Source organism: Talaromyces stipitatus, genomic scaffold (assembly GCF_000003125.1).
Source record: "Talaromyces stipitatus ATCC 10500 scf_1105507295517 genomic scaffold, whole genome shotgun sequence".
Classification (NCBI taxonomy): domain Eukaryota; kingdom Fungi; phylum Ascomycota; class Eurotiomycetes; order Eurotiales; family Trichocomaceae; genus Talaromyces; species Talaromyces stipitatus.
The window spans coordinates 1225026-1252417 of NW_002990121.1; the positions used below are offsets into that span (position 1 = coordinate 1225026).

At 46.9% G+C, this 27392-nt stretch overlaps 11 protein-coding genes across 17 annotated transcripts, besides 2 other annotated features; 4 read left to right on the forward strand and 7 right to left on the reverse strand.

Annotated features, from left to right (window-relative positions):
* Window positions 1–218: 218 nt before the first annotated feature.
* On the reverse strand, window positions 219–1285 carry TSTA_004770 (Vacuolar protein sorting 55 superfamily). Of its 2 annotated transcripts, XM_002488041.1 has the most exons (3): window positions 928–1285; window positions 629–842; window positions 219–556 (listed from the first exon to the last, which is right to left on the reverse strand). In XM_002488041.1, exons 1-3 carry the CDS (start codon window positions 967–969, stop codon window positions 423–425), a joined length of 390 nt encoding a protein of 129 aa, XP_002488086.1. In that variant the 5' UTR covers window positions 970–1285; the 3' UTR covers window positions 219–422. The 2 variants fall into 2 exon arrangements, with proteins under 2 accessions (XP_002488086.1, XP_002488085.1); XM_002488040.1 differs by having other exon boundaries at window positions 629–938.
* A 14-nt stretch (window positions 1286–1299) lies between these two features.
* Window positions 1300–2713, forward strand: TSTA_004780 (RNA polymerase II transcription mediator complex subunit (Med6), putative). The gene is made up of 2 exons (XM_002488042.1): window positions 1300–1884; window positions 1940–2713. The coding sequence occupies exons 1-2, from the start codon at window positions 1660–1662 to the stop codon at window positions 2411–2413; spliced, it is 699 nt and encodes a 232-aa protein (XP_002488087.1). The 5' UTR covers window positions 1300–1659; the 3' UTR covers window positions 2414–2713.
* A 113-nt stretch (window positions 2714–2826) lies between these two features.
* Window positions 2827–4106, forward strand: TSTA_004790 (lysine decarboxylase-like protein). 2 transcript variants are annotated; one of them, XM_002488043.1, is made up of 3 exons: window positions 2827–2882; window positions 3026–3251; window positions 3299–4106. In XM_002488043.1, the coding sequence occupies exons 2-3, from the start codon at window positions 3208–3210 to the stop codon at window positions 3996–3998; spliced, it is 744 nt and encodes a 247-aa protein (XP_002488088.1). In that variant the 5' UTR covers window positions 2827–2882; window positions 3026–3207; the 3' UTR covers window positions 3999–4106. The 2 variants fall into 2 exon arrangements, with proteins under 2 accessions (XP_002488088.1, XP_002488089.1); XM_002488044.1 differs by lacking the exon at window positions 2827–2882 and having other exon boundaries at window positions 2968–3251.
* Window positions 4107–4120: 14 nt separating this feature from the next.
* Window positions 4121–5129, reverse strand: TSTA_004800 (proteasome component Pre5, putative; the record flags this gene model as incomplete). The annotated part of the gene is made up of 3 exons (XM_002488045.1): window positions 4121–4851; window positions 4903–5014; window positions 5092–5129. The coding sequence occupies 3 exons, from the start codon at window positions 5127–5129 to the stop codon at window positions 4213–4215; spliced, it is 789 nt and encodes a 262-aa protein (XP_002488090.1). The 3' UTR covers window positions 4121–4212.
* Window positions 5130–5554: 425 nt separating this feature from the next.
* Window positions 5555–6634, reverse strand: TSTA_004810 (UPF0220 domain protein). Of its 2 annotated transcripts, XM_002488046.1 has the most exons (4): window positions 6420–6634; window positions 6103–6363; window positions 5930–6027; window positions 5555–5879 (listed from the first exon to the last, which is right to left on the reverse strand). In XM_002488046.1, the coding sequence occupies exons 1-4, from the start codon at window positions 6513–6515 to the stop codon at window positions 5816–5818; spliced, it is 519 nt and encodes a 172-aa protein (XP_002488091.1). In that variant the 5' UTR covers window positions 6516–6634; the 3' UTR covers window positions 5555–5815. The 2 variants fall into 2 exon arrangements, with proteins under 2 accessions (XP_002488091.1, XP_002488092.1); XM_002488047.1 differs by having other exon boundaries at window positions 5930–6363.
* Window positions 6635–6835: 201 nt separating this feature from the next.
* Window positions 6836–7995, reverse strand: TSTA_004820 (Hsp70 nucleotide exchange factor (Fes1), putative). The gene is made up of 2 exons (XM_002488048.1): window positions 7436–7995; window positions 6836–7372 (listed from the first exon to the last, which is right to left on the reverse strand). Exons 1-2 carry the CDS (start codon window positions 7844–7846, stop codon window positions 7136–7138), a joined length of 648 nt encoding a protein of 215 aa, XP_002488093.1. The 5' UTR covers window positions 7847–7995; the 3' UTR covers window positions 6836–7135.
* A 1381-nt stretch (window positions 7996–9376) lies between these two features.
* Window positions 9377–11810, forward strand: TSTA_004830 (actin). Of its 3 annotated transcripts, XM_002488049.1 has the most exons (8): window positions 9377–9517; window positions 9692–9722; window positions 9904–9959; window positions 10088–10118; window positions 10184–10955; window positions 11007–11238; window positions 11297–11428; window positions 11477–11810. In XM_002488049.1, the coding sequence occupies exons 1-6, from the start codon at window positions 9511–9513 to the stop codon at window positions 11235–11237; spliced, it is 1128 nt and encodes a 375-aa protein (XP_002488094.1). In that variant the 5' UTR covers window positions 9377–9510; the 3' UTR covers window position 11238; window positions 11297–11428; window positions 11477–11810. The 3 variants fall into 3 exon arrangements, with proteins under 3 accessions (XP_002488094.1, XP_002488095.1, XP_002488096.1); XM_002488050.1 differs by having other exon boundaries at window positions 11297–11810; XM_002488051.1 differs by having other exon boundaries at window positions 11007–11810.
* Window positions 11811–11994: 184 nt separating this feature from the next.
* Window positions 11995–14571, reverse strand: TSTA_004840 (bifunctional purine biosynthetic protein Ade1, putative; the record flags this gene model as incomplete). Its single annotated transcript, XM_002488052.1, has 3 exons — window positions 11995–13649; window positions 13705–14232; window positions 14292–14571. 3 exons carry the CDS (start codon window positions 14569–14571, stop codon window positions 11995–11997), a joined length of 2463 nt encoding a protein of 820 aa, XP_002488097.1.
* A 1393-nt stretch (window positions 14572–15964) lies between these two features.
* On the forward strand, window positions 15965–18923 carry TSTA_004850 (mitochondrial mRNA processing protein PET127, putative; the record flags this gene model as incomplete). Its single annotated transcript, XM_002488053.1, has 4 exons — window positions 15965–16243; window positions 16312–16843; window positions 16899–16962; window positions 17015–18923. Exons 1-4 carry the CDS (start codon window positions 16049–16051, stop codon window positions 18921–18923), a joined length of 2700 nt encoding a protein of 899 aa, XP_002488098.1. The 5' UTR covers window positions 15965–16048.
* Window positions 17736–23778, reverse strand: TSTA_004860 (uncharacterized protein; the record flags this gene model as incomplete). The annotated part of the gene is made up of 2 exons (XM_002488054.1): window positions 17736–22500; window positions 22556–23778. 2 exons carry the CDS (start codon window positions 23776–23778, stop codon window positions 19656–19658), a joined length of 4068 nt encoding a protein of 1355 aa, XP_002488099.1. The 3' UTR covers window positions 17736–19655.
* Window positions 23779–24771: 993 nt separating this feature from the next.
* Window positions 24772–24793: a microsatellite.
* Window positions 24794–24903: 110 nt separating this feature from the next.
* Window positions 24904–25033: a sequence feature (GA-rich).
* A 1109-nt stretch (window positions 25034–26142) lies between these two features.
* On the reverse strand, window positions 26143–27270 carry TSTA_004870. 2 transcript variants are annotated; one of them, XM_002488055.1, is made up of 2 exons: window positions 26889–27270; window positions 26143–26783 (listed from the first exon to the last, which is right to left on the reverse strand). In XM_002488055.1, exons 1-2 carry the CDS (start codon window positions 26979–26981, stop codon window positions 26427–26429), a joined length of 450 nt encoding a protein of 149 aa, XP_002488100.1. In that variant the 5' UTR covers window positions 26982–27270; the 3' UTR covers window positions 26143–26426. The 2 variants fall into 2 exon arrangements, with proteins under 2 accessions (XP_002488100.1, XP_002488101.1); XM_002488056.1 differs by having other exon boundaries at window positions 26885–27270.
* Between the last annotated feature and the right edge of the window lie 122 nt (window positions 27271–27392).

The window sequence follows — 27392 nt, forward strand, 5'->3', positions numbered from 1 at the left end:
TACGTTGTTGTACTGGTGGTGTTTGCTTATGGTTTGCTCCTGTGATACGCGACGCGACATAACGCCAGATCACGTGGTCTATATGGATTAATTGATTGTCCATCAGTTTTCTACGAGGTTTTGCTTTTATAGTATTGCTTGAATTTCCATGCAAAACACGGTCAATACTCAAGGAAATAATGTAAGAATTCATCTATTTCCTCAATTCATATGGTACATCGTAGCTCGGAATACATTCGAAATCATCAAATTGCTTTGCAGCAGAAAGCATATAACAGTAAAATCGTGCTAGAAGAGAGAAACAGAAACAGAAACAAATATGAGTTATATCGATGCCTCGATGTATGAGAGCGATTCAATTACAATGTCGAAACAGGCTCGATCAATCTCAAAACAGCATCCACGGCTTTCGCAATAGTGAACTAAAACTCCTCCTGCTCCTGGAAAAATGTACTGAAGCTGATAATAGTACCGTAAATCAAGAGCCCTCCAATGATCGACATGACCATTGCAGGAATCCCGATATAGCCACAGTGAGCCAGGACTGCGGGGAGTGCTGTAATGAATCCAAAGTCAGCACTTCTCTAGCACATAGGTTGCTCGATCCAAGCAAACTGAACCAACGTACCCATTCCCATAAGAACTAAAAATCCGGTCAGGAATCGACCAAAGTCCACAATCGCATTTCCAGAACTCTCAATGAAATCATCCGGATTACCGCAGTGACTGCATATCCAGTTCGGCAACGGCGCGAGAACATATGTCGCAACGACGAGTAGTGTGAGATACTGTTGCCATATAGCTGCTGATAGGATGACTAGGAGGAAGCCAATAGCCAGGATCTGTGGAGCTTGCACATTAGTGATGGGTTTACTTCCGAGCTCAGTCAAGGGTTGAATGAGCATAGCTCATGTAGGGAGCACTCACAAATGATAGAATTATTATCGTTCGCAGTCCCTGCGTAGCCATTTTGACTGTTTATTATGAAGGTGGATTGTCTGAGCCAGGCGAAGAAGACGGCGCAGCTTCGTGGCCGGCCGTAGATCAAGGTCAGATGGCGCCGTGCAAAGCCGTGAGTCGCAGATGGAGCTTTGAAGTGGTATATCGAATGCAATATAATTGTAGATCGGTTGTTGTATGGTCAGATCTATCGAGAGACGTAGCGGGGAAGTATGGTTGATCAGAGGTTGGCATTGGCGATTGAATGTTGGCTGCCTCCGAGCTTGATGGCTGCGGATGCCGAAGCTTGGCGCTGCAAACAGAACAAACCTCCACTCATTTCTAGCTTCCTTGTTTCTCACCAACAGCTTTCCAACAGTTCTGGCCATAGACTTCGAACTGACTTGCGAGCGAAAACGACGATATGGACCAGCAAGATGTTCATCTCGAAGAAGTCTTTTGGCGGTCGCCACAACACGTGCAAATGATGGGAGGATTCCTCCATTCAAACAACGGTAAGAACAGCCCTACCTTATAGTATACCACAGGCGCATTCTAGATAACAGATGATTTCACTATACAGTTCTATTCTACTTTGCTGAATCACCATTCTTCGACGCAACCTCCAACAACGCCTCACTAGCTGTCCAGGCAAACTACAATGAAGCATTTCGGCATTTCCTCGAAACTCGCGAGGTGTTTGAAGGCAGACTCAAGACAATGCAAGGGTTGGAGTTCATGGTCGCATACGATCCATTACAAGCTGCAGCGCAATCGGAGACACAGTTCGCTCATGAACCGTCTAATATTTGGGTGATTCATAAACAAATGAGACAAAAGCGACCAGGGATGGAAGACAATGTTGTGGTGCTTTCGACGTATTATATTGTTGGCGACTCGGTATATATGGCGCCTGCTATTTCCAGTGTTATTGGAAATCGAATAGTGAGTTTATTCAGTATGGAGTCATGGAGACCGTGTCTAACGTTGATTCATCCAGCTTTCGGCTGTGACTTCACTCACCAAACTCTTGAACGTCGCCTCCCCTCTTCCTATTTTCACACCATCATACGGGCACACATACATGCCACCAGGTCCCAAAGCAGCAGATGCTCCACAAGCAGTCGCTTCTCAACAGAGTCAACAAAGTAAAGAGTCAACGCCCATGCCCGATACCCAGGCCACCGTCAAATCATCACTATCCACGGCGAACGTGAAGGATACCTCATACCAAGATACGCGAAACCTAATGGAAGCATTCAATCTTTTGTCGAGATATGGAGATGAATACATGGACGAGACACCTCTGACTGGGGAGCCGGGTTCTTTTATTCTATCAAAGGCCACGGAGACTGCGGCCGGTACTCGGCGAACTGGTCCTAAGACTAGTTCTATGCATGCGCCTGCTGTTCCCAGGAGGCTTGGGACTCCGGTGGTTACGGATATGTCGACTCCTTCACGAGGAGAAGACTAATGATTGTCGTTTTGATTATTCTAGGAGTTTGATGATACCCGGGAATTCTACTTCCCATGTTATGCTTACTTTGCTGCATTTCGTTATAGAATCCAGCCGATATAGACCATATGAAATGGAAGCTCCTGCCACTTTTCGTTCTATCCCTTTGAATGGTTTGATGATGCGTCTCTTGTTTCAATTCATCATCACTCAAAGACATCCTATATTCCAACTGTCATTGATGCATGACTGCCTGTACATTCTGTTCTCAAAGAATGTCTCATAGCATGATCAACAAGGAAGCGACACTAGGCATCCAAGAAAGAGCTTTATTTTCGTGCAACAGTAGCCACTAGACGGCAGATCTCAGGTACTCAGGTATAAATAGAGGAGTCTCCTCACTTTGGACCTATGTATAATTATTTTCTGCCAAGGCAAACATATATATTTGGACATATCTTTTGCGTATATAGGCAGATATCAAAAGGTACGTCAACGTTAAATGGTCGAACTCCACTTTGTCCGATATCCAGTCATGGTATCCGCAGAAAGCACGATGGAGACAACTATGCAATCTGTCTACTACTACAATTTTACAGTTTACTTCTGACAGTTTCGCTTTCTGAACAGAATACCTTTAAGACGGTGGTTGTTGTGACGATTTACTTACATTCTTCTCTCCTTAGTATATGCCACTTTTCGTTGAGTCGTACATACGATTCTAAAGGACCGACGTATACGTATACGTATATACATCGCCACGATATCTAAATATCCAGAGAGAGAGAGACAACAAACACAGGATCAGCATAATGAGTACCTTAACACAAGACAAGCCTACGGTGGTTTGCGTTTTGTATGTCTGTCCACCCTCTACAAAGTTCATATGCTGACTTTCTATAGCTGTGGCTCCGTCGAAGGCAACAATCCAGTACACATGCAAACCGCCAAGGACCTTGCACGAGCCTTCCACGAGCAGAATGTGCACCTCGTCTACGGAGGCGGCACACAGGGCCTCATGGGCCAAATTGCACGTGAACTTGTGCGCCTCTCAGGACCCCAAGCGGTACACGGAATCATTCCAAAGGCGCTCGTAAAAGTTGAGCCGGGATACAACCAACCACCTTCTAGTGACGGTGCAGGAGAAGAAGATGTAAAATCCCAAGAAGGAGCCGGCAAAACCCACGAACGGGTCATAAACGCCGACAAACGCACCGAAATCATTGAAGCAGAATACGGTATGACCACGATCGTGCCCGACATGCACACCCGCAAACGCCTCATGGCCACAAAAGTCCTCGAAGGTGGTCCCGGTTCGGGGTTTGTCGCTATGGCCGGTGGGTTCGGCACAATCGAGGAGGTAATGGAAATGACGACGTGGAATCAGCTCGGAATCCACAAAGTTGGAATTGTGTTGCTGAATCCGCAGGGATATTGGGATGGGGTGTTGCAGTGGATTCGCACGGCGGTTAGGGAAGGGTTTATCAGTAGTGCGAATGGGGGCATATTGGTAGATGTGCAGGAGGTTAAGGATGTGTTGCCTAGGTTGAGGGATTATAGGACTAGTGTTGATCGGTTTCAGTTGACTTGGGGAGAAGAGTGATCCTTTTCTCGTCTTCATCGGTTGGTCGATATAGATATTGTTAGCGGCAGTGGCTGTAAGGTATAGATACGATGATATGAATATAACACTCTATAACGTTTTGATCCGTACATTCCTACTAGTAGCCCAGTCGTCAACTCTTCTTAAAATATCGATGCGTACTCAGTTTTCCATTCGTAATCAAACAATCGATCTATGAAGTAGAACAAATTGATCACTGCGTATCAACCTCCATTTCACCCTCAGCAGCAGCACCATCCAACGCCTCCAACAACGCACCAATGTCCTGTCCATCATATAGCTTAAACTTCTCCAACTTAGTACCCGAAGGCGTCGCCGATTCCTTAGGAACGAGTCCCACAACTCCAACAGTCGTATTATCAATCGTAAGCTCCTTATCCTGAGAAAGAGTCTCCCTCAAAGCCTTCAGACCATGACTAATCAACTCCTCACGCGAACAATCCGCGAACTCAGCCAGATTTCTCTCCAGATAGGTTCGCGCCATCTGTGACCGAGCCCCAATTGCGCATGCAAGCATCTCCTGCGTCATACCGGATGGTTGAAATTCGAATAAATGGGGGCCCGCGTCATCGACGCCCGCGACTAAGAGGCCCACGCCATAGGGGCGTTTGCCGTAATGTTGTGTGTTAGTTTGTGCGCGGTCGCCGATTTGGGTTACGATTCGGTCTAGGGGGATGGCGCGGCCGTATGTCATTCGTGAACCGAGGGATTGCTGTTTCATGAAGTTTGAGAGCACGCGGGCGTCGGAGGAGAGGCCGGCGATGGCGATGCCCATATGTGTGTCGATTTCGATGACTTTTTTCTGGTAGGAAGAGAGTTCTTCTGCGTTTCGCTATGGATTATCAGTTGATGAAACAGTATAATGTCCTTGATGATGGGATACCTTCAATCCAACGAGAACAGCATGTGTCTTGCTAACTAATCCGACCACCACGGAACCTTGTTTGACAGCTTCTTGGGCATATTCCACTTGGAAGATACGACCTTGCGGCGAGCTATAACGGAATTAGCGCCTTGATTCTTACGCTCTGTAGTCGTAAAGAGCTGGATGATGAGCTTGCCATCAACTTACAAGGTCACCGAATCGTTATCGTAATTGTTTCTGAACATGGCTGTATGAGGTCGACGTCAGGGAAGGAAGATGTATTATAACTGTAGTTCTGGACTTTGCAGAAGCTCCCTCTATGTTTTTGATTCGAAGAGAATGTCTGGAAGTTGATGTTGATTGAGAAAGGCAAAGCCCCAAGGCAGTAACCGCACGTCGTTGGTTGTTCGGAGCTCTACTGCACTAGTCCTGATCTGGATGGCTAGCTGAGCTTGTTAAGTTTCAGGCAGTTCTATCTATTCTACCTACTTTATCTCCGAAAGAAATGGTAATGATAGAATTCTCTTTCGTCCGATCCGGACCTATTGATGATGGTGTAGTCATATTACAAATGACGAGCACTATGTCAAACTGTAGTAGTCAGGTTGAGTTACCTGATAGCTCACCAAGTTGATTACTGATAATGTGTATAATGCATGTGTGTTCCAATGCTTGATATAACGCAGATTCCACATTCAAACGTAATTGCAATAATACATACATACATAAAACCCATCCAAACGCCATAGATAACAAATTACATCCTTGTACAAGTAGAATCAAGGTAATCAAAGACAAGTGCTGAAAAACAGGATCTATAAAGCAAATATAGTCGAGATGTCGTCCATATATGACGGAAGAATGGTAGAGTATCGAATCAAGACAACAAGACGCATTCGTCCGAGCTCTGATCTGTAGGCGAATATAGAGCTTATAGGGCTAGGTTGTATGTATAATCATCCTCGATGTTTTGCGAGATCCAAAGGACGACAGAGCTAGAGAAGAGATTAGCCCTGAATAGGACGAAAGATATCAAAAAGCTTACCTGAGCATAACAAGCCCGTTCGCAACCACATTCGCAATACCGAAATACAACGTCGGCAGAGGATAATTCTTCATGACATATTTGAGAACCAAGACCGTCTAAAGAGCCCGTCAACTCAATACTCCATCCAACTAGAAAAGTCCGCAAAATAAGATGAGGGAAAGAATACTCACCACACTCCCCGCCAACCCCCCAGCCAACAACGCAAACCCCAAAAAGAGCACAAACCTCGCCTTCCACGCAACCCCGCTACCACTATAACTAAAACTATCCGCACTCAAACGCGACTTCTCAATGGAATTAATAACCAACATCCCCAGGGCGGAACAGATACCGGGAATCCAATCGACGAATTTCACATGTACGTTTGAGCCGTTTCGCGGACTGGCGCTGAAGGCGGAGGCGTCGATGAGGAAGAAGAAGCCGAGGGAAAACTGGATTATATTCTTATTAGACATGCCTAAATATAAAGGAAAGATGGAGGATGTACCAATGCGCCGGAGACGTAGACGCCGGCTGTTCGGATAGTTGAGTTGTTGAGCCATTCGGGCTTTTGGAAGCGCCAGAGGCGGTTTTCTGTGTCCATTTTTGTATATTATTTTCTCGAGTCTTGTTGTACTATGATGAGCAGTGTATTATAGGGTTTATGCGACCGGCGATTCTGTTGAGTTCGCTGTGCGCTGTTGTCTTGAGTTCGATGATTGTGATGAGCTGCGGCCTGCGCAGCTCGATGTATGTCGTCGCCGGATGTGTCTAACCCAAAGAGGAATAGTTGTTTTATGAGTTACTCAAAGTACTTTCGATGTTTAGCTCGATATCAACTGCGAAATGTTCTGATTTGAGAAAGTAGATCAAGAATTAGAATGCAATCTATTACTTTGATATCGATTTATAGTGGCAGATAATGCGGAAACAACGGTATTCAAATTGAATACTACATCTTCATCTATCAAAGGGATACCCAAACCAGTCCCCCCATATCCATGCTTCTAAGACCGTGTATCCAGGCACTGTGCCTAGGCAATATGGTTTTCTAATGCACTCATAGCCAAGTACTAATTTTTCGACGGACATGGCTTGTTGAAACGAAGCGAGTCTGTCCAAAGGTCCATCCGCCTCTGGCCCTGGCGAGAAGCTCGGCATGAGCTTCAATCAGATGTTTTTTGGATCCTTCCAGTGATTATATTCCGCATTCCATGAAGACATTCAGATAGGAGCTCCTCGAAGCTTATCCAAGATTGTGTCAATGGCTTCCATGTCTCCTGCATCCACATGGTCCGATGTCTTATATTCAGCAGGTAGATGCGACATGACTTCATCCATATTGGGCTGGAAATTGCGGACAGCAGATGAAAGTGCATACACAGATTTTCGGCGGACTTTGGAGTCGGAATCGCTTGTGGCAAGTGACACCAGTGTAGGGAGGGCATTCAGAACGAGTAACTGTCGAAATCCAGTGTTAGTAATCTTTTTAACCGAACATAGCAACCGAGAAGGATAACTTACTTTATCTTGACCCTTTTGGTTATTCTGTACTGCAGTGCCAATACACCATGCAGCCATGCGCCTCATATCAGCTTCCTCGTGCTGCAGCAATCCCACAAGAGGTGACCATAAACCTAGCGGTTCCATATTATTCGCATTATCAATTGTTTCCACCAGTTGCTCAAAATTGTCAAAGGCGACCATCTTGTTCTCCAAATCTACTTCGTCCGACAGCAAAGCCGCCATAGATTCTTTCATTAGGTCTGCGTCGGATGGTCCTCCCATCAAGGCCCTTAAGGCATCTTCGTTCAGGCCGCGAGTTGTCGGAGGTGGCACCGAGGTCGGGTCATCGTTGATGTTTGCTATGGATTGTCTTGAGGCTTCTGAGTTCTCGACACTCCATTTGAGAAGTTCGTTTAATCCGCGATCCATGGTGAAAGAAAGTGTTTATTCGACTGTGTATGAATATGCGGCTGGATAATCAAAATTCAATATGGAAAATTGAGTTCTTGAAAAGGAACTGAAGAGACGAGATATTTCTGAAGAAGCTCAGTTTTAAATTCGTAGAGCCTTTTGTCAATGACAAGCAGTAAGTTCTCGCAGATGCGGCTTTCTTCCATGACTTTCTGTATTCTGGCCAATCGGACGACGCCAATTCGGCGAAGAACCCTGAAGTGTGGCTGACTCATCAACTCCATGCTTCATCTGATGAAGGTGACGCCTAGAATACAGGATGGAGACCTGACACATCTAACGAGCGGATTCTATTGTCTACAGACGCAGGTTATCATCGGCGTTTCACCACCCGTCAATTACAAAATCGAGACAAGGCCAAACAATGCCCCTCCAGTTGTGGCTGAAGATCGGATTAAAGCTAGTCCGAACACACCCCGCGATCCCCTATTGTTGATGCCTTGGAGACCTGGCGTCAGGGAGCGGAATGGCGGTAAGTCAGTTACTCAGCAGGCAGTTTTTGCTAGACTCTCCCCCAGCCACCGTCACTACATGTCAAGAATCGCACATTGACTATGAATATGAAGACGTGATAAGCTTAGCATTTCCAATAGTCAGTGAAGTCAATGGCAGTATGGTGTTATGGGATCTTCGTACGGGAGTAGAAGATGATTTGCTAATCGTCCGGCATCTGCAAAACATCTCGTTTCCTGCTTGGGAATACGAGTATTGTAGCCGACTGTCCCGTCCTCGTCAAGCAAGAAACAATGCGTATTTGCTCTACGGAGTACGCAGTCGCATAGACAGATCTATATCATCTTTCGATGGCAAGATGAACCAGCCGCCACCGACAGGATGGTCCCCGCTATCCCAACCACCGGACTATGATTGGAGACCACCCAGAGGATGACATAGGGTCCTATTAATAACATAAACGTCCCATTTGGTTCCAGTCTTCGCAATATGCTTATGCCTAAACCCATGACGCGGCTCTGTCTGAAATGGAATTGTACAGCCTGGAGAGTCGAACCGTTATCCCTTTATATCGTTGTAGAGTACGGAGAACTAGCGGCGGAGAGAACATGGTCTGTGGTGAGCCTGGCTCGAGGTCTTCCCTAGTGGCTCGCCAGGGTGGGCATGGTCAAGCTATGCCAGTCCCACCAGGAGGCGGTGATGGCGAGTGGAAGCCGAAACGCTGCGCCTAGCTGTCAGTCAAGAGTAAATTCCTCGCAGTCTTCAAAAGGTAGACAATGTGCTTAGGCGTCTGTGTTTCAAGTCAAGGCTGCTGCATGTTGAGTTGTAAGATGTTGTTGTTGCGTTGTTGGATGGAGCAGGCGGGCTTAGTGACTTTAGGTACGTAATTTATGTAATCGGGCGTATTGGTACGGCGCAAACAGTGCATCCGCCCCCCGTAATTCGGTATCGGACTAGTACCAGCGAAACACACTCAGCCATCTCCACTGACTCTGCTCGCTGCTTCTTCTCGCTTCCCACTCTTGCTTCCTTATCATCCTACCCAAACATCTCTCAACGTCCGCTCCTATATCCACCCTCTCAATTCCATCTCTCAACTCCTCTTCAGACCCTTTCTTCCATTTCTTCTTCTTCGCTTTTTTTGTTAACATACACACACATCCTTCATCATGGAAGGTAGGTAACTCCCTCGTCAAACAAACCACACCGTTTGTTTTTGGACACCTCATCGGCTTCTGCCCGCACAACCCTTTCCCCCCTCCCCTCCTCTCTCGAGCGCCACCTGCTCGCGCGCTGCCATAACGCTTCTTTCCATCAATTTGGGATGCTAATTATTTCTGGCAATTACAGAGGAAGTCGCTGCTCTCGTTATTGACAATGGGTATGTTGTCTACAATGGCATCCCCTGCACCTCCTGAGTCGCTGGGCTCGAGCGCTGGTCGTCGTAAATCCGTTGCCTGTCATGCAATCACTTTCGCGCCAGGATTTCGTCGCTAGTGATCCTTTCACTTGAAAATATTGATAAATGTTGATGGAATTGATGACTGATTCAACTTGTTTAGTTCGGGTATGTGCAAGGCCGGTTTCGCCGGTGATGACGCACCTCGAGCTGTTTTCCGTAAGTCAAGCCTTCCACGATCCTGCCGAGTCAAGATGGCAATAGCGCGGGGATGCCCTTGCATCTATGCGTCGCGCCAGACTCGTTGCAAAGCTTAGTGAAACGTGGCATACTAATAACCATTTTAGCTTCGATCGTTGGTCGTCCCCGTCACCATGGGTAAGTGTCTATGCGGGGTTTGACCCGCCAAGAAAAGAAAAGTCATGGTCTAATAATCAATATAGTATCATGATTGGTATGGGTCAGAAGGACTCGTACGTCGGTGATGAAGCACAGTCCAAGCGTGGTATCCTCACCTTGAGATACCCCATCGAGCACGGTGTCGTCACCAACTGGGACGATATGGAGAAGATCTGGCATCACACCTTCTACAACGAACTTCGTGTTGCTCCTGAGGAGCACCCCGTTCTCTTGACCGAGGCTCCTATCAACCCCAAGTCCAACCGAGAGAAGATGACTCAGATTGTCTTCGAGACCTTCAACGCTCCTGCCTTCTATGTCTCCATCCAGGCCGTTTTGTCCTTGTACGCTTCCGGTCGTACCACCGGTATCGTCCTTGACTCCGGTGATGGTGTCACTCACGTCGTCCCCATCTACGAGGGTTTCGCTCTTCCTCACGCCATCTCCCGTGTTGACATGGCTGGTCGTGACTTGACCGATTACCTCATGAAGATTCTTGCTGAGCGTGGTTACTCCTTCTCCACCACCGCCGAGCGCGAAATTGTCCGTGACATCAAGGAGAAGCTCTGCTATGTTGCTCTTGACTTCGAACAAGAAATCCAGACCGCTTCACAGAGCTCCAGCTTGGAGAAGTCCTACGAATTGCCCGACGGTCAGGTCATCACTATTGGCAACGAGCGATTCCGTGCTCCTGAGGCTCTCTTCCAGCCTAGCGTTATCGGTCTTGAAAGCGGTGGTATCCACGTTACCACCTACAACTCCATCATCAAGTGTGATGTTGATGTTCGTAAGGACTTGTACGGAAACATTGTCATGGTGAGTTTTCTCTACCCTTTCTTCAAAAAAACAATATACTAACTGAAATAGTCTGGTGGTACTACTATGTACCCTGGTATCTCCGACCGTATGCAAAAGGAAATCACCGCCCTTGCCCCATCCTCGATGAAGATCAAGATCATTGCTCCTCCTGAGCGTAAATACTCCGTCTGGATCGGTGGTTCTATTCTTGCTTCTCTCTCCACCTTCCAACAGATGTGGGTTTCCAAGCAGGAGTACGACGAGAGCGGTCCTTCCATTGTCCACCGCAAGTGTTTCTAAGGTATTTACATCTTTCTCGAGTAGCAAAGGTGTATACTTATTGTTCGATTTTGATACAGTTAGCCGTTAGCAAATTTGTCAAATTCTTACTCGGGTGCTTTTGTCATGTTTGTTCTTCCTAGCTTGGTGTACGAAAATATGATATGAAATTGCGGTGGGTGGATTTGAAATTATCTTTTCTTTTCTACAAAGTATGGTAAACTCTCCCCCTCCTTGAGCGTTGCACTGAAGGGGAAAAGCTGGTGAAGTTATTCGTCTGTGTGTATGTGGATTGAGCAGACAAGGACAAAGGATTGGTTTGAGATTAGAGCAGGGAGTCTCATGTGGAGGATGAGAGTGAATTAAGAAGTATTTCTTTTCCCTCTCCAACTAACTTTGATGGAAGGAGGGAAGTCTCTTAAAAAAATTCCCTCTTAGTATTTTGTTTTGACTCTCTGTCTGCTTGTTGAGAACCTTGAATTTGTACAAGCCTGTTTTTTCTTCTTTGAGAATTATTGTTCTATACTAAATAACCCTACCCAACCCTGGACACTCTGATCAGACTTAATCGATTATTTTCAACTCATTTACCTTATCTCTGTTTTGGTGGACTCTAGATTTCTTATACAACAGTGGCTACTGTCAAGGCTTTCGAAGCGGTAGATAAACATCCCAAGAGAAAAAGGACTTTTGATATCTCGATTGGGTACTACATAATATCACATATCCACATCAAAGTAATCCACACGTAAAAGACGACAGCAAAGCAAAAAAATATCTAAATATCCCAACTCTCTAACCCAGCCAAAACACACCCTTCATCCTTCCCACTACCTCTAACCTCCAACTCACCAACCCTATAAACCGTCTCCCCTTCCTGCTCTAATACCTTTGCTACAGCATCAACACAATCACTATCCACGACGAGTACCATACCAACACCACAATTAAAAGCGCGCGACATTTCGTGACTTGATACATTACCCGTGCGTTTGAGCCATTGGAAAACCGGTGGTAAGGGCCAGGATGAGACGTCGATGTGTGCGCTGAGTGTTGGTGGTAACATTCGAGGTACGTTTTCGATTAATCCGCCTCCCGTGATGTGTGCCATTCCCTTGATGGCGGCTGTGGAGGTGGTGTGTTGCGAGGAGGGGATTGTGAGGGCTTTCAGGAGAGGCTTCACGTAAATTCGTGTTGGGGTTAGGAGGGCTGTGCCTAGGGTTTGTGGTTTTGTGGATAAAGAGGAGGATGAGGGAGGTGTGAAGGTGAAGGGCACAGCGGAGTTGTAAGTTAGACCTGAATGATCGACGATTTTGCGGACGAGAGAAAACCCGTTGGAATGGACGCCGGCAGAGGCAAGGGCAAGGAGTTTATCGCCTGGCTTCATGGAGGATGTATCTGGGAGCAAGGTGCGGGCGTTGGGACCGCTGGTATTGATGGCGCCTACTGCGGCACCGACGGCGTCGTAGGCTTCGTCAAGGAAGAGACCGGGCATTTCGGCTGTTTCGCCACCGATAAGTGCACATCCGGCTTGATAACATCCTTCTGCTACACCGGTGACGAAGTCTGCTGCTGTTTGGACGTCGAGTTTGCCGCATGAGTAGCAATCCAGGAAGAAAAGGGGCTCGGCGCCCTGGACGACCAAGTCGTTGACGTTCATGGCGACCAAGTCAATTCCAACCGTGTCGTGGATACCGACGGCGTGTGCAATCTTGAGCTTTGTGCCTACCCCGTCAATGGCACCGATCAATGTCGGTGATTGTGGGTGGTATGCAGGGTTTGCTGCTGCTAGAGAGAAAGTACCACCAAATCCGCCAATGACTGCATCAGAGCCCGGGCGACGGGTACGAGCAACAGAGGCTTTGATCTTGTTGACAAGATCATTTCCGGCGTCGATTGAGACGCCAGCGCTGGCGTATGTGAAACCTTCTTCAGTCTTCTTTGCGGCATCACGGAATGCCCGGTGTGCGATATCTTTGCGGTAGTGCATGCCGTCAAAGTGAATGGTGGAAATACCAACGTAGCTTCGTCGTACCGCCTCTTCTAACGAAGATGCTATAGATGTGGCTGCGATGACACGGCCGCCAGAGGTCTGGAGGACCTTGTCAACGAGGGAGGTGCCGGCATGGAATATCAAGGTATCTTCCGGTACGGGATCTAATGTAATCGGGGTACCCTTTGCGTATGAGCCGGGATAGCCTCCTGCCACGGCGATGACGGTTGCAGAGAAGTTGGGTCCGACGGAGATTGACACACCGTCCAACCAGTGTTCTGTGCATGCAACCATAACCTCTGCCAAATCTGTGTCCTTGCTCAGGAGTGGAAGTAAAGTCTGGGTTTCTGGATCGCCTCCACGGACATTATACTCTAGGACTTTCGGGCCGTTCTTGGTCATCATCAATCCTGTGAAAAGTATACCGACGAATGGGAAACCTAAAAAAGCACATATTAGCAGTCTGGACGCTGGTAGTGGAAAAAAGCAACGCACCCTCTCGTCTCATTCCATTAATTGATGGCTGAACAATGTCCCTATCAATCTGCTCCAAAGTCTCCTTCGAAGCAATCCGTGTCGGCGCATAACAACCCATGCCTCCAGTGTTTGGACCTTGATCTCCATCAAAAACACGCTTATGGTCTTGTGCTGGCGGAAGAGATTTGATAGAATAACCATCGCTGAAAGTGAGGATACTGAGTTCGTCTCCATCGAGAAACTCCTCAATAACAACCTCATCCCCAGCAGCTCCAAACTGATGGTCCAGCATAATCTCACGAAGAGCTCTGTGTGCTTCCTCCTTTGTAGTTGGGATAATCACACCCTTTCCTGCTGCTAATCCGCTGGCCTTGATGACGACTTCATGATTCACGGAATCGAGGTATTTGCGCGCGGCTTCGTAGTCGGTGAAATTCTCGTATGCGGCGGTGGGGATATTGTGTCGTTTCATAAAGTCTTTGCTGAATGCTTTGGATCCTTCCATCCGAGCTGCAGCTTTTGTAGGGCCGAAACATCTAATGCCAACTGTTGCCAATTAGAATCATTGTTTTATCGCGCAGTGTACTGAACATGATAGGGCATACCAGCTTGGAAATAACCCTGAATACCATCAACCAGAGGTGCCTCGGGTCCCGGAACAACCAAGTTGACATTGTTCTTCTGTGCGAAAGCGACAAGGCCGGGGTAGTCATCCGATTTGACTGCGACATTGACAATTTTCGAAGGTGCGTCTAACCCAGTACCGCCGTTTCCAGGCGCAACATAGACGATATCCACGGAGGGCGACTGGCTCAATTTCCAGGCGAAAGCATGTTCACGACCGCCGTTACCGACGACGAGGACACGCAACCTTTCTTGGAGCATACTGAACGTGCCCGGGGCTATCTAGATGTGAGTCAGAGGGGTTCCTAGATAATGACTGCAAAGGAATATCGAGGACAATTGAGAAAGGAAGAATGTTCGGAAAGAAATTTAGCAAAGGATCAACAATAACAATGCTTATTCGTAGAAAATAGCATAGAAACGGTGGAATTGAGTTGTCAATTGATTGATACTCTGCTTCGACACTGAAGGAGGGGTAGATGAAAGTGGCGAGGAATAAACCCTCCATATAGCAACATTGCAAAGGTAGAGTTTACTAAACCTAAAAGGAATCATTTAATATATCAACGTACCTTCTAAAATGAGAATCAGGCACTGAATCGCTCAACACACAAGAAGCGATGTATGAGCGATTTGAAAATTGCCCGCATCTGGAAACTTTTTTTCTTTTCCATAAATGGGACGGTTAAAGTGTTTCTCCGACCCCGCATTATCTTTTATCGCAGAGGTGACAGTCAACTTCCTCCATATTTCTCCAGTACATCCTTTTCAGGACATTGGGGGACATTTTTGACCGAAATATGAAGGGACATTGTTTGACAGTCAGATGACTACTTCGTGACGGCCAGAAAATCCACGAAAAAAACCCTTCGCGCGACCTACAGAACCCAACCGATCCTTTATGTTTCCACTCCACGCACTCAAGGCAGTTCACCAGTCATATCATTGTCATGTCGGCAATGCTTTCAGAAGTGTTACGCACTCGGCGATTTCTTACGATGTGAATGAGCAAGGACTGGCCAACAATCGTATCTCCACGCTCCACATCGTCTACGGAGGTTATAGCCATACGTGCAACTGAGGGAAGACCTTCGAAATAGATATGCGCATGATTAAATCGATTGAGACACTGGCGCGTTGTCCGTCCTTTGGGTGTCGTTCTTTCTCCCAGATTACGAGTAGCCGGTCGTTACCCCCCTGGTACTAGGGACAATTGCATCGCTTCAACGAACATGCTGAAACGGTCTCTGGAAGGTGTGAAACTTGACGGTCCGCCGTGGTTTGTATGACTCGTAAAACGCAAACCAGGTCCTGCTGCAGTTAGGGTTTTGCGCGATGAGGACGTAAACATGATTTGGTATGGCGATCGCCAGGTGTCGATACGAGTTGAAAAGTGAGACTATAAGCACTTTATACCAGGTCAGTGGAATAGATTGCGGACATCAAGCCTTGTAGATACGTATAGAATATCGAAAGTATCTGTATTCTACTACATAGGCAAAAGTAGATCAAAGAGATGTGATGAATGCACTCAGGATTAATACAGCAGGCGGTGTGACAAGGAGCAGATCGCGTCGGCGGCAGAAAAGAGCCTGAGATCGACTTTGCCAAATATTTGCCTCGAAAAAAGTATAGCTGACAACTTTTTCCTATTGACAGCCTGTATCGGATTTCGTGTGGACTTCGCTACTACAGACACTTTCTAATGTCTATATAAGTTCCAAAATACTGTTTCTGGATGTTTCGCACGTCGTTAAGGTCTGCTTCAGGACCTATTCGCTGCGCATCTTGCCTCAGAGTTCCGCGAAGACATGTGAGAAACCACCGATACTATTCAACACCAGCAAAAGAAGATGAACAGGACGGGGAATCGAATGCGCCTCCTCAGGTGGCTAGTGTGAGATTTGCGACATTTCCAGAAGAGACATCAACGGTACTTTTATCCAATATGATCCTAGTCTTGCGGTAATAGATATGCTGACATTGAATGGCTTATGCTAGTCGACTTCTACACCAACCAGCAATGACTCCACTGAGAACGCCAACCAGTCAAAGAGTCCTGACAAGAATGATTCAGACGGTGTCGTTATCTCCAAAGTTTATACCAGCGATCCTTCTACTGGTAACGCCGATACGTCAAAAAGTCATAGCAAGAATGGACTGGCAACTTCAGACCGTAGCGATATCTCCAAGGTTTATACAAGGGATATATTCAAAAGGACAAAATCATCAGAGAAGGGTAAACCTGACCAGAAGGAATCCGACGGGACACAGCCAGACGAAGCGGGAAAATCAGATAAGAATCCACCAAAGAAGAAAACTACACAGAAGAAGAAGAAGTCGGGGGAAAAGAATCCACCCGTGACGGGGAAATCAGCACGTAAAAAGACTGCGTTGACACCGCGGCAGGCTGGGAAAAAGTCAAAGAAGGTAAAAGAGCCTGAGCCCAAAAAGGCTCCGAGTCCGAAGCCAGTCCTCGAGGCTTTAGAGGCCCATACCGGGTCTTTACTCAAGGAAGATATTGACTTTAAAGGTATGGCAAATCAACAGAGCTCTGGTAGGGAATCTTGATACTGACTTGATACTAGCACTCGATTACGATACGCCACCAGTTCCCACTTTGTCATTTGGTCTGGATAGAGTTTTGTTCAAGTAAGTCCACTTTGTAAGTGATTTTCAAGTCAGTTATCTAATATCGGCTCAGCCCTGGCGTATACCACCTTCGGGATCCCAGGTCGCGAGTCTACAACTTTGACCCTGCATTAGGGACTATTATGCCTGTTACCGAATTCGATTTCAAATCTCTCAAGGAATACATCACCTCTTCGAAAGATGAGACACTTATCAAACTTGCCCGAAATACAAACAAGAAATATGTCGGTTCATCGTCGAGTATGACTGGAGTTCTGTCACACTTTCATTATCTGTTGTCTCAATGGCGACCACTCAAGCAGGACATAATTTCTCGGGGTTTCGGAGAGAGCGAGACGAATTTCACAAGGCTGTTGAGAGGTCCCTCTGCCATGTTTCTACATTATAAGGATGGAGTATATGCGATTGATGCGGACAAAGAGTTTGATTCAGCTAATATCCTCATGAATCTCGGAAAATCAATGGAGAAACAACTCACACTACCAAAGGAGGAATTTGAGAGATACCGCCGATCTGCCCCGAACAAGATCACTCCTGAGGAAGAGAATGCACTTCCAGAATCATTTCATTACTCTACTCTGGGTGATTTTGTCATGCGCTCACAATTGGACGCATACGATCCCCGACTGCCTGGAAGCGGCATGTTTGATCTCAAGACCCGTGCTGTGGTATCAATCCGCATGAGTGTATTGGACTATGAGCAGGGACTAGGTTACGAAATCCGCAACCGATTCGGATCTTACGAATCCTTTGAACGGGAGTACTACGACATGATCCGAGCTGCGTTTCTCAAGTACTCGCTCCAGGTCCGCATAGGTCGCATGGATGGTATCTTTGTCGCATTCCACAATATCGAACGCATCTTCGGTTTCCAATATGTGCCTTTATCAGAGATGGACTATGCACTGCACGGCCAGTCAGACTCGGAGTTGGGTGACCGAGAGTTCCAATATAGTATCAAGCTCTGGAATGAGATTCTGGATAGGGCGACAGCCAAGTATCCGAACCAGTCGCTTCGTCTCCATTTTGAGACTACGGCTGATACGCCAGCGAAAATGATGGTTTACGTGCAACCTGTAACGGATGCGGATATTCGACGGATACAAGAGAAGAATAAGGCGCAGATTGAGCGGGTGCAACAGCAGATGTTGTACCCTGAGACTGTTACTCAGGGGGACGAGCTTGCTCTTGAGGATGATGGGTCTGATGGTGTCGCTGAAGTTGTCGCTGAGACTACAGACACTATGACCGAGGCCAATGCTGTTGCTGAGGCTGCCGACGAAGCTGTAGTGGCTACAGCTAAGGTCAATGCTGCCGATACTGCCAACACCACAATCGAGAAGACCGAACGTCAAGCCGAATCAACCACCGACAAAGATACAACATTCTTCACCACTGAAGCTCCCTCCACCCCAGAAACCGCCTCACAAGAGACATCCTCACAAGAAGCCCCCGCCTCAAAACCGAACCCTATCTTCGTCATCGGCTTCAAACTAAACCGCTCCGAAAAACTCCTCCACGACCTCAAACAACAATACAAACAAATACTCCGCACCTGCGAAGAATCCTACATCCGTCCCAAACTCTTCGGCATGGAAATCAACATCCAAAACATCGTAAACGGGCGCGTCATAAAAAGGCCCACCAGCTTAAAACCACATCACACCTGGCAAGTCTCCTACACCATTAGAGAATTCAAAATCGGCACAGGACAGTTATGGAATCAATTTGAAGGGATGCGGAAACGGAGACGAGAGGCGTTGTCGTTTGGGAAGAGAGGAGATGAGGAGAATATGACGCCGTATATTTTGAATTTGAGGAAGTTGGCGATGCAAGGGAAGAAGTTTAGGGAGGAGCAGGATCGGATTGATAGGGAGAAGGGGATTGTGGTTTATGAGGAGTTGAAGGCTGGCTCTTCTGGTCCTTCCTTTAGTGGTTCAGGTGGTTCTGGGACGGTATAAAGTGGATATTGCTGGGTTTGATGATTTTTATATTCATGTCTGTATAATAGTATATAATTGGCATATAATCATTGCATATGCGCTGCGAATTATTGATAATGCTGCCATCCATGTTGTCATGTTGTATTTAGGGTTTCTCTCTTCTTTGGGCCATATGATGGATCTACTCATTTCTACCAGGTCTTGGGATCTGCACTCAGCACATCATTTATTACAACAAGCCCCTTAGGGTGATCATGCTACATAGTCAAACTCACCCAAGGAGTTCAACATCCAAGGATTAGGTACATGTCTCTGGCAGTAACGACTCCTCAAACACGAAAATCAAAACTGACACATACACCGACGAGTGGGAAAAAAAAACGCGATTGGTATCATAGTTTTCTGAACACAACCAAAAATAAAAAGAACGCCGTATAATGAGTTTTGGAAAAGGAGGGAAATCATGGTGACTGACTCTGACAGGTAGAAAATGAGATGGAACGAAGGGGGAAAGGCAGAATGATTAGGAAGAAATGAGTTGACGTTTGCTTCAACGCTCGTTTCATGCAGTGTAGATGTAATGGATTGAATAACAACTCTAGTTGCTTCGCTCGAAAGATTGATATTAATGAAGTGTTCGTAGAATGATCCGTGTTTGAAAATGAATGGCTGACGACACGAAAAATCGCCAGCATGCAAAGATAAAAAATTCGTCGACTTAAACAAGCCATAGTGTTATCAGTTATAAGATCAAAGATCAACCTTAGGAGGCGACCAGATAATTCTCGGGGGTTCATCAGACGCAGCCAACCCAGTCGCCGACCCGGTCATGGAACTATTATTGCTGCTATATCCACCACTAATCTGGCGCATTCCATTCATAGCAGATGAAGGTCGAGTCGAGAGTAGTTTACGTAGCGAAGACGCACTCAGTGAACTTGTACCGCCCGTGCTTCGAAAACTTGGTGCCCGAGGTGCCGTGCTTGTTGACATGTTGGAACTGCAGTTGCTTCGAATACTGGCCGCAGAACTACCGTTCTTGATTGATGGTGGAGGAGGGACTTTAAAGATTGCCGGGACAGGGAGAGATAACTGTGGCGACGATGAAGAAGAAGCAGCATATTCTTTCAGCTGTGTTGTGGGTTTATTTTCTGATGCACTTGATGCCGGAGAAAGGGGGCGTAATGAATCCATCAACTTGATTGAATCGATCGTTGGTGTGGATTGTACGCTGGACATGGTCACCACTGGAGACGAGCTGCCTGAGCTGTTTTCCATCATCACCAATGCGTCCCGCTCGCTATCAGTGGAATTGCCGGAATTACCGGAATTTGACTGGAAAATATTTTGCATTGTCATCTCATCCATAGACAAGTTGATATCGAGTTTCTCAAGTTCGCTAATCATCACTCCGAGGCTAGCTGATGTGGCCGGGCGAGAGGCTTCTGCTGAATCGTTCTCTTCGACTGCATCCAAGTCCTGATACCCGTCTGCGTCGTACGGGATGCCGTTCAGTGTGCAATAATTTCTATACAAATATTGACGCAAGCGGTCGACTTCGATATCCCATTTCCTATTCAATGACTGCAGTGTAGCTTCAACTTCCTGGTCCACTGGCTCTGAAGCCGACGACTCGAGCATCTGGGCTGCATCTTTCGATCGAGCAGCCAGATTCGATTTAGCGAGTTTGTGGCCGCCAGATGGCTGGCCGATTGCTATGGCAGCGTGAAGCGAGCGGCGGATAGAACTAGGACCTGATTGGTGAGATGTATCACGTTTGACGTTGACAAATTCCCGTCGAACTCTTTCCAAAGATTGGTGGCGATCTGTATTCATTACAGGCAGGAAAGTGACTGAGTCGTTGTGTTGAAGCCCATTCACTAGCACAGTGAATGACTGGAGGTTCATATCGTTGTTTTCGCAATAGATCTCTCGCAGAGTAGTGTTCTCCTCCAGGACAGATGCAAGTGTGTTAGCACCTTGTAATCCAAGCTTTTGATGCTCGATTCTGAGGACCTTCAAAGATTTGTTCTTTTTCAATCCCGTCAGTGCTTGATTTAACCCAATACCAAACCGAGCGACATCTAGGTGCGCATATTCTCCACTAATATCCAATTCTTCCAAAGTCTCGTTCTGCTCAAACATTAGCTGCAATGCCTCGCAAGTCTCCGGCCCGGCATCATAAGGGAGCGATGCTTTGGAGATATCCAAATATTTCAACGTATTGTTCTTTTTCATTGCCTCAATCAGTTCCCTGAAATGATCTTCCTTTTTGAAATCAATCATGCGCATCGACAAGTGGGTAGGCGTGTTATTATCTGCAATCGCGTCGAATAAGAGACTATAATTCGTATCCAAATGATTTTCGCTGACGTGAAGATGCATGTCTCGCGCCTTGTCGGCCGGACGGGTCATGCAACGTAGAAAAGTAGCAACATCGCCGCCAGTCAGTCCGCATTGGTCCAAACGCAGAACCCGAAGAGACGAAGAACGGTCACTTGCCAAGTAAGCAGCAATTGAGTCCACAGTCTCTTTGTTGACTGCTGTTTGACTGAGTGAAAGTTCTTCCAGACGCCAGTTCAACAGGGTTTCGGGCGCAATAAGTGGTTCCGGTCCAGAAGTTCTAGCGACCCTAGTGAGATTGATTTTGCGGATCTGACCAAAGTACCCGATTTGCTGTTGGAATAATTCCGGGCTAAGCCGTCCTTGAATTCCGGAAATGTTAACAGCTTCTAAAGTCGTCTCCTGGGCAGTCAAAGTCGACAAGATGAGATCCAAATCGTGAACAGAAAGGCCACATTCTCCAACTTCCAGAGCTCGAAGATGACTAGTTCTCTGCGAGGCAGCGTCGACAATATAATCCAAATCCGAGTCGCCCAACTTGATTCCGTTCAACACAATCCAATCGACATTAGTCAACTGGCGGCGGCACAAGGGAAAGATGGCTTCTGGGATACCGCAGCCAGGATCTCGGGCGCCTCTGTCAGAAATCGGAGTCCGCGAAAGACAGAATGAAAAGTCGAGTCTTCTAAGTCGCTTACTCTTTAGAGCTAAAGCACGAATTTCCTGCGATAGTAGCGACAATCGATCCTGACCGGCAATACTTACCTGAGCACCAGCTCGGGTCAAGAAAGCGGTCCAATCAGCTTCAAAACGGTCACGACAGTTCTGTAGGACATCGAGATTGACACCGCTGAAAGATATCGAGATAAAGGACTCGTTGTATCGCAGCGCACGCATCAGGGCCAAGAGTTCGAGAGCATTGTATTGACTGCGTCGTTTCGAGGCAGGCGGCAGGAGTCTAAAGCAAGGTGCATCTTCACATTCAAGATCAACCGTGTAACGAATGTTGGACGTATCGACATTGTAACTGGCCGAGTATGCAACGAGCGTCCTATCGAAACAGCCAAAATCTTCGACCAGTTCTGGAGACGGGATGAGATCTTCGTCAGCAACTTCTGCAGGTCCTATAATTTCGTATGGCTGGTGCAGCCAAAGCGGACGCAGAAACTCGGTACGTTGTCGAATCCATAGGGCAATGTCCAATGAATGAACAGACGCGAGATTAACCACCGTTGCACTCTGTAGTGGGACGCTGCGGGTTTGACCTGTCAGTATGACTTTGACAATGAGGTCATGGGGAGGTATACCGAAAAGCCAACTGGAATCGATCATCTCCAGAATGTACCATCAAAGAAGTCAATGCCATCAAACCGAGAGAAGCACCTAGATCCATCTCACTAAGGGAAACGAGAGACGACCGGCTAGAACCTCTATACAGAGGGATCAGGTGAATCCTATGCAAACCAATTGCAAGATAGCACATGGTTGCCGACCACTTCCCCAAATCATCCGTCGACGACCTCATATTCTGTTTGGTGGGGGCTCTCTGAATAACTCGAAACAGATTGAAATTTTCAGGGTCATAGTCGCGATCTTGCTCCAGGATTCGAACAACATAATCGATAGTCTTCGTTTCAAAGGTGAACGGCTCGGCGGCACGGGCTGATTGAGAGGCAGAGCGAATACCTACTAACCAGAGATGTTGCTCTTCCGGATCTGTGAGTTGGATTGCCATAAAAGCAGCTTTATTGGTGCGATCATCCAAGTAGGACAGTTCAATGTTCGTTTGACGCCCGTCCTCGACGCCGCTAACAGATACAATGCTGTTCAACGCGATAGCCGCGACGTCCCCACTATATGTAGCAAACGTATGGTCTTGTGCTGAGGCGACTGAAACGATGGATTGGCGGTGGTTCACAGGTGTTGCCCGGCCTGAGGACACATTGATAGTGGGGAACAAATCTGCTGCTTTGTGTTGACTCTTGAAGCGGATTAGATGAGTATCAGTCAGTACCAAATAATGATTTCTCTTCCGCCACATAGTCCCAGCCGTTTGGACTTCGCCATGATGCAATACCACATGGCCTAGCGACTTTTTTGTTTGGGTCAGGGGCGAGTTGATCACATCGTTGTCGTCAATTGAATCGCTGCGAGATCGCTGGCCAGCCAGCTCATCTTCCATCGACTGCAGGGAACGAAAAGAGCCGAACATCGAGGCGCGTCTCGAAGGTTGCTGCGACTTGCGCTTTTGCTTGTTCGTGTCTAGGGCCATCACTTCTGACTCGGACGTCTGCGGGCGGCGTAGGACATTTGGTGTTGTGCCCCTCGGACTGGGATCACGGCTTCCAAAGAACCCCGAGTTGCGACGAGGTCTTTTCACTGTCGATAACCCATCCGAGGCAGATCGGTCATGGGAGAGTGAAACAGATGGGACTGTTGTGGTTGTGGGGGAAGAAGAATGCTGGTGTGAATGGTGAAAGAAGGTGAAGCTCTTTCTCCGCTCTCTCTTCCCAACGTTTGTCTCTGCCATTGTGAAGGCTCGGCGAGCAGGCCACTGCCTAGAAGATCGTGGGAACTGATTGGGTGCAACAACTATGACGAATGTGTCATGAATCTGTTACACAAGTTGACACCAAGTATTAACATTGACATTCAACCAACCAGGATTAACAAGTGGGAAATTGAAAGACGCAATCACCAACACTGCACAGCTATACCAGGGTCTAAAGAGAAAAAGGATATACAAAGCACAAGATCAGAGGGAGGATATTGTGACCTACTGCTGATTAGAGAGCCATGGATGATGGCATGAACCATTCACACAATGACTGTGATCTGGTAGAAGCCAATAAGGCAGTAAGTAGCAACCTGTGCTTAAACCACCTGACTGACTGCAAGTGTGAAACTATTACTGCAGACGGATACAAAATTCCTCCGCTGGTGGATCGATGTGTTCGTGGTTGTATTGGAGAATAATCTCCAGTCTCCGAATGGGGAGATTTTGCTTTGGTTCTTTCTAGACGGTCCTAGGAACCGGAGTTAAAAAAGAGAAGTAGAGGAAAGAATCAAAACAGTGCAGCGGAGAAAGAGTTCAACTAGATCTTGTCTTGGGATATTGAGAGAGAAGGGGGGAAAAAAATATGTGCCGAATGCGGATCTGCCAAGGATGGCAAAGGGGATGGTGGCAGAATTGGTATAGTATGATGTGTATGTCGGTGACAGGGAGTACGTACAATGTACCCAGATAAATATTTTCTTTTTCTTCCTTTGGATAGGATGGGAGAAAAGGAGAAGAGAAATGAGGAAGAATAATGGTACAAGTACAGGAAGGAAAGCGCGGCTGCAACGATCAGCAACAGGCCATCATCGGTACGGAGATAAGAGCAGATAGGGCAGGCCGAAGATGATCTGATAGAGAATTGTTGAATTGGCCGCAAAGAGAAGGGTGAAGACTGAGCGGTATGTACTGATGCAGCTGTATATGTATGCAAGATGGTGAATGCAGCGATTGTTGATGAGAGACGTCAGGTCAGGTCAGGTCAGGTAAAAGGTGGGAAACAGATGATGTCAAGCTTCTGCAAACGGAACGGAGGAGGGATCTGCCGGAGCTGATTGGAGCTGGAGATGAAGATCGTTAAAGAAGTTGTCGACCGGCGAGGGAGAAGACGAAGGGAAGAAGAATCCGGGGATATTGATGAGCAAATGAAGAAAAGAAGAGAAGGGAGAATTGAAGAAATGAAGTCGACGAGGAAGAACAGAAAGAGCCAGAGACAAAAAGGAAGAAGCTTCCATGAGGTGCCTGTGAAGTGGGTCTATGTATGTTGCTTTTGAAGCTTTTTATTGGTTGCTAATTATGAGCTAGTCCCGCAGCGGCTAAGTGTGGTGCCTGGCTCAAAATTGGCGGGCTGCCATTGGCTGGCAGTCTCAACACACAAGTTCCCTGCTGAGACACGCCTTGTTTATCTTTAGCTTCATCATATCGGTACATCCGCTGCATACTTTTTACTATGGCACACGATGTACTCGCTGTGACCCTCGATAGAGACTCATGCTTGTCTAAGAATTATATTAATATTCCATAATAATATCACCACCATTACGCATGCACTGACTCACGCTCCGAGCCATCTCCATCAGGAATTCAGCTAGTGAATTACCTAAGCTGTCACTAAGTTGAGTGCATACTGCCTTAGGCGTTTCTCTAATCACCGCTAGCGAAGTAAACAGAACAATGTACGAGTAGGATGACGAGGCAGAGACACGCCGGTGGATCATTTCTCGGCTTTAAAGACCATTCGACATCAGCTTCTGAATGTTTCTCTCGAGTTTAGAGACAAGCCAAGACATACTTGACCCTAAGTACATCGCACAGTGGTAAAAAGCCTTGACGGTACAAAGCAAAATGAAACAAACCTTCGCCCAAGATCTCAATATTTGAAAATATGGTTTACGTATTCGGTTGATGAAACGATACGCTATGGACTCCCCAACAAACAGGTACAACTAGGCGATCGCCGTACCAACGATTCATTCATTGCCAATCATTATTAATTTAATATATCGAAGCAGATCTACTGCGCTGGCCGATATCATGCTAAAATGACGACGACGCATATAACGATCAACAGACATGACGGAGTATTTATTCTTTCTGCCAACAATTCGCAATGCTCTTAGGATATTACAGTATACTGACATCAATTGACATCTCTTATCGTCTTGTGAAGGGGAAGCGGAAGTGCCGGTTGGATCATAAGTTATCCCGATGACAACGACAGATCGAAGCACGACTTGTGTGACACTGCGTTTCCGGAGACCCGGAAATGGGGACTGGAAATTTTCTCCAAGGTTACCTACATTTCGAGAGCTTGTTCAGCTGTGAAGGAAACTATTGACTTCAAGCTTCGGACACCGCCATCTGCATTCTGACTAGCAGTTAGATGTATATTGAGGTCTTGATCGTTGGGAGATCGATGCGTCAATACTTCCACATCCGATCGAATATAAACAAATGGCTGGACCGACTATACACGTGCAGTCGGTCTTCGGAGTCGCTCCGTCCACATCCTTGGTGTCTTGACCACGCAGGAAACTGCTCAATATATCGAACTTCTATTTATCTCACATTCAAGGCATACTCATGCTGCGTGCTTCCCTCAGATACTGACGCTATAACTCTTATTCTTGTACAGCAACCCTCCGTTCCGCCCGACGAAGCTTTCGCAGCGCGGACAAATACTCATTCACCCTCCTCTCAGCCCAAATAGTCCCACCCAGCGTCATCGCCGCAATCTGAATAAATATCTTAAACTGCGGCGTCAAACCACGATAGATGCGCGATAAAGGTCCGATACTTTCCGACAAGGACGAAAGCGGTCTGTAGAACAAGGTATTCCGGATCCCGGACGGTGAGTATCGCGACGGTGACGGTGAAGGTCCAGTTGTAGAAGCAGTAGTAGGAGGTGCTGCATTATTGAATGTAAAAGGATGAGGCATGATCAGTATCATGTGTGCGAGAATGGATACGGCGCCAAACTATAGGAACGTGCATCCTAGTCTGTTAGTTTTCTGCAGAGACCTCGCCATCATCATCTCAACCGAGTGCTTTTGCTAGCAACAAGACAAAAAATGTATACCGACCCGTAATGCACCAGTAGCGAATCCCTTGACCGCTTCTGAGGTAACCTGCTCGGGCGGCTCAACCTGAGCTCGTAGATTTGATGGCGGCGGCATGGCTTATGGACGATGTGAGGGGTTGGCGAGCTAGTGTTTTTTGCACGAGGAAAGATAGCCAAGCTTGGCTACAGTAGTTGTCTCGGAAGTGCAATATCAGAGGTGTCAAGCGAAATGCGATGCCGAGTCTGCCGCCTAAATCGATGAGTCGGTTTGATAGATCCGATAATCACGTTGCGGTCAGTAGATTCGTAGCCAACAGGATTCAATTATGATGGTCAATTTATACAACTGGACCAGCCAGATAAATTTGGTAACCGATGTGAAGAATCGTCAATTGAAAAGCAGAGGAAGAAGAAGTTCGTTCGATGATATCGAATGTCATCATGTGAGCCAGCCGACCAATGGGAGTCTGGACCGGATAGACTTTTTGCCAGCCAATCAGAGAGCTTCACTTCGGCATTCCGATTG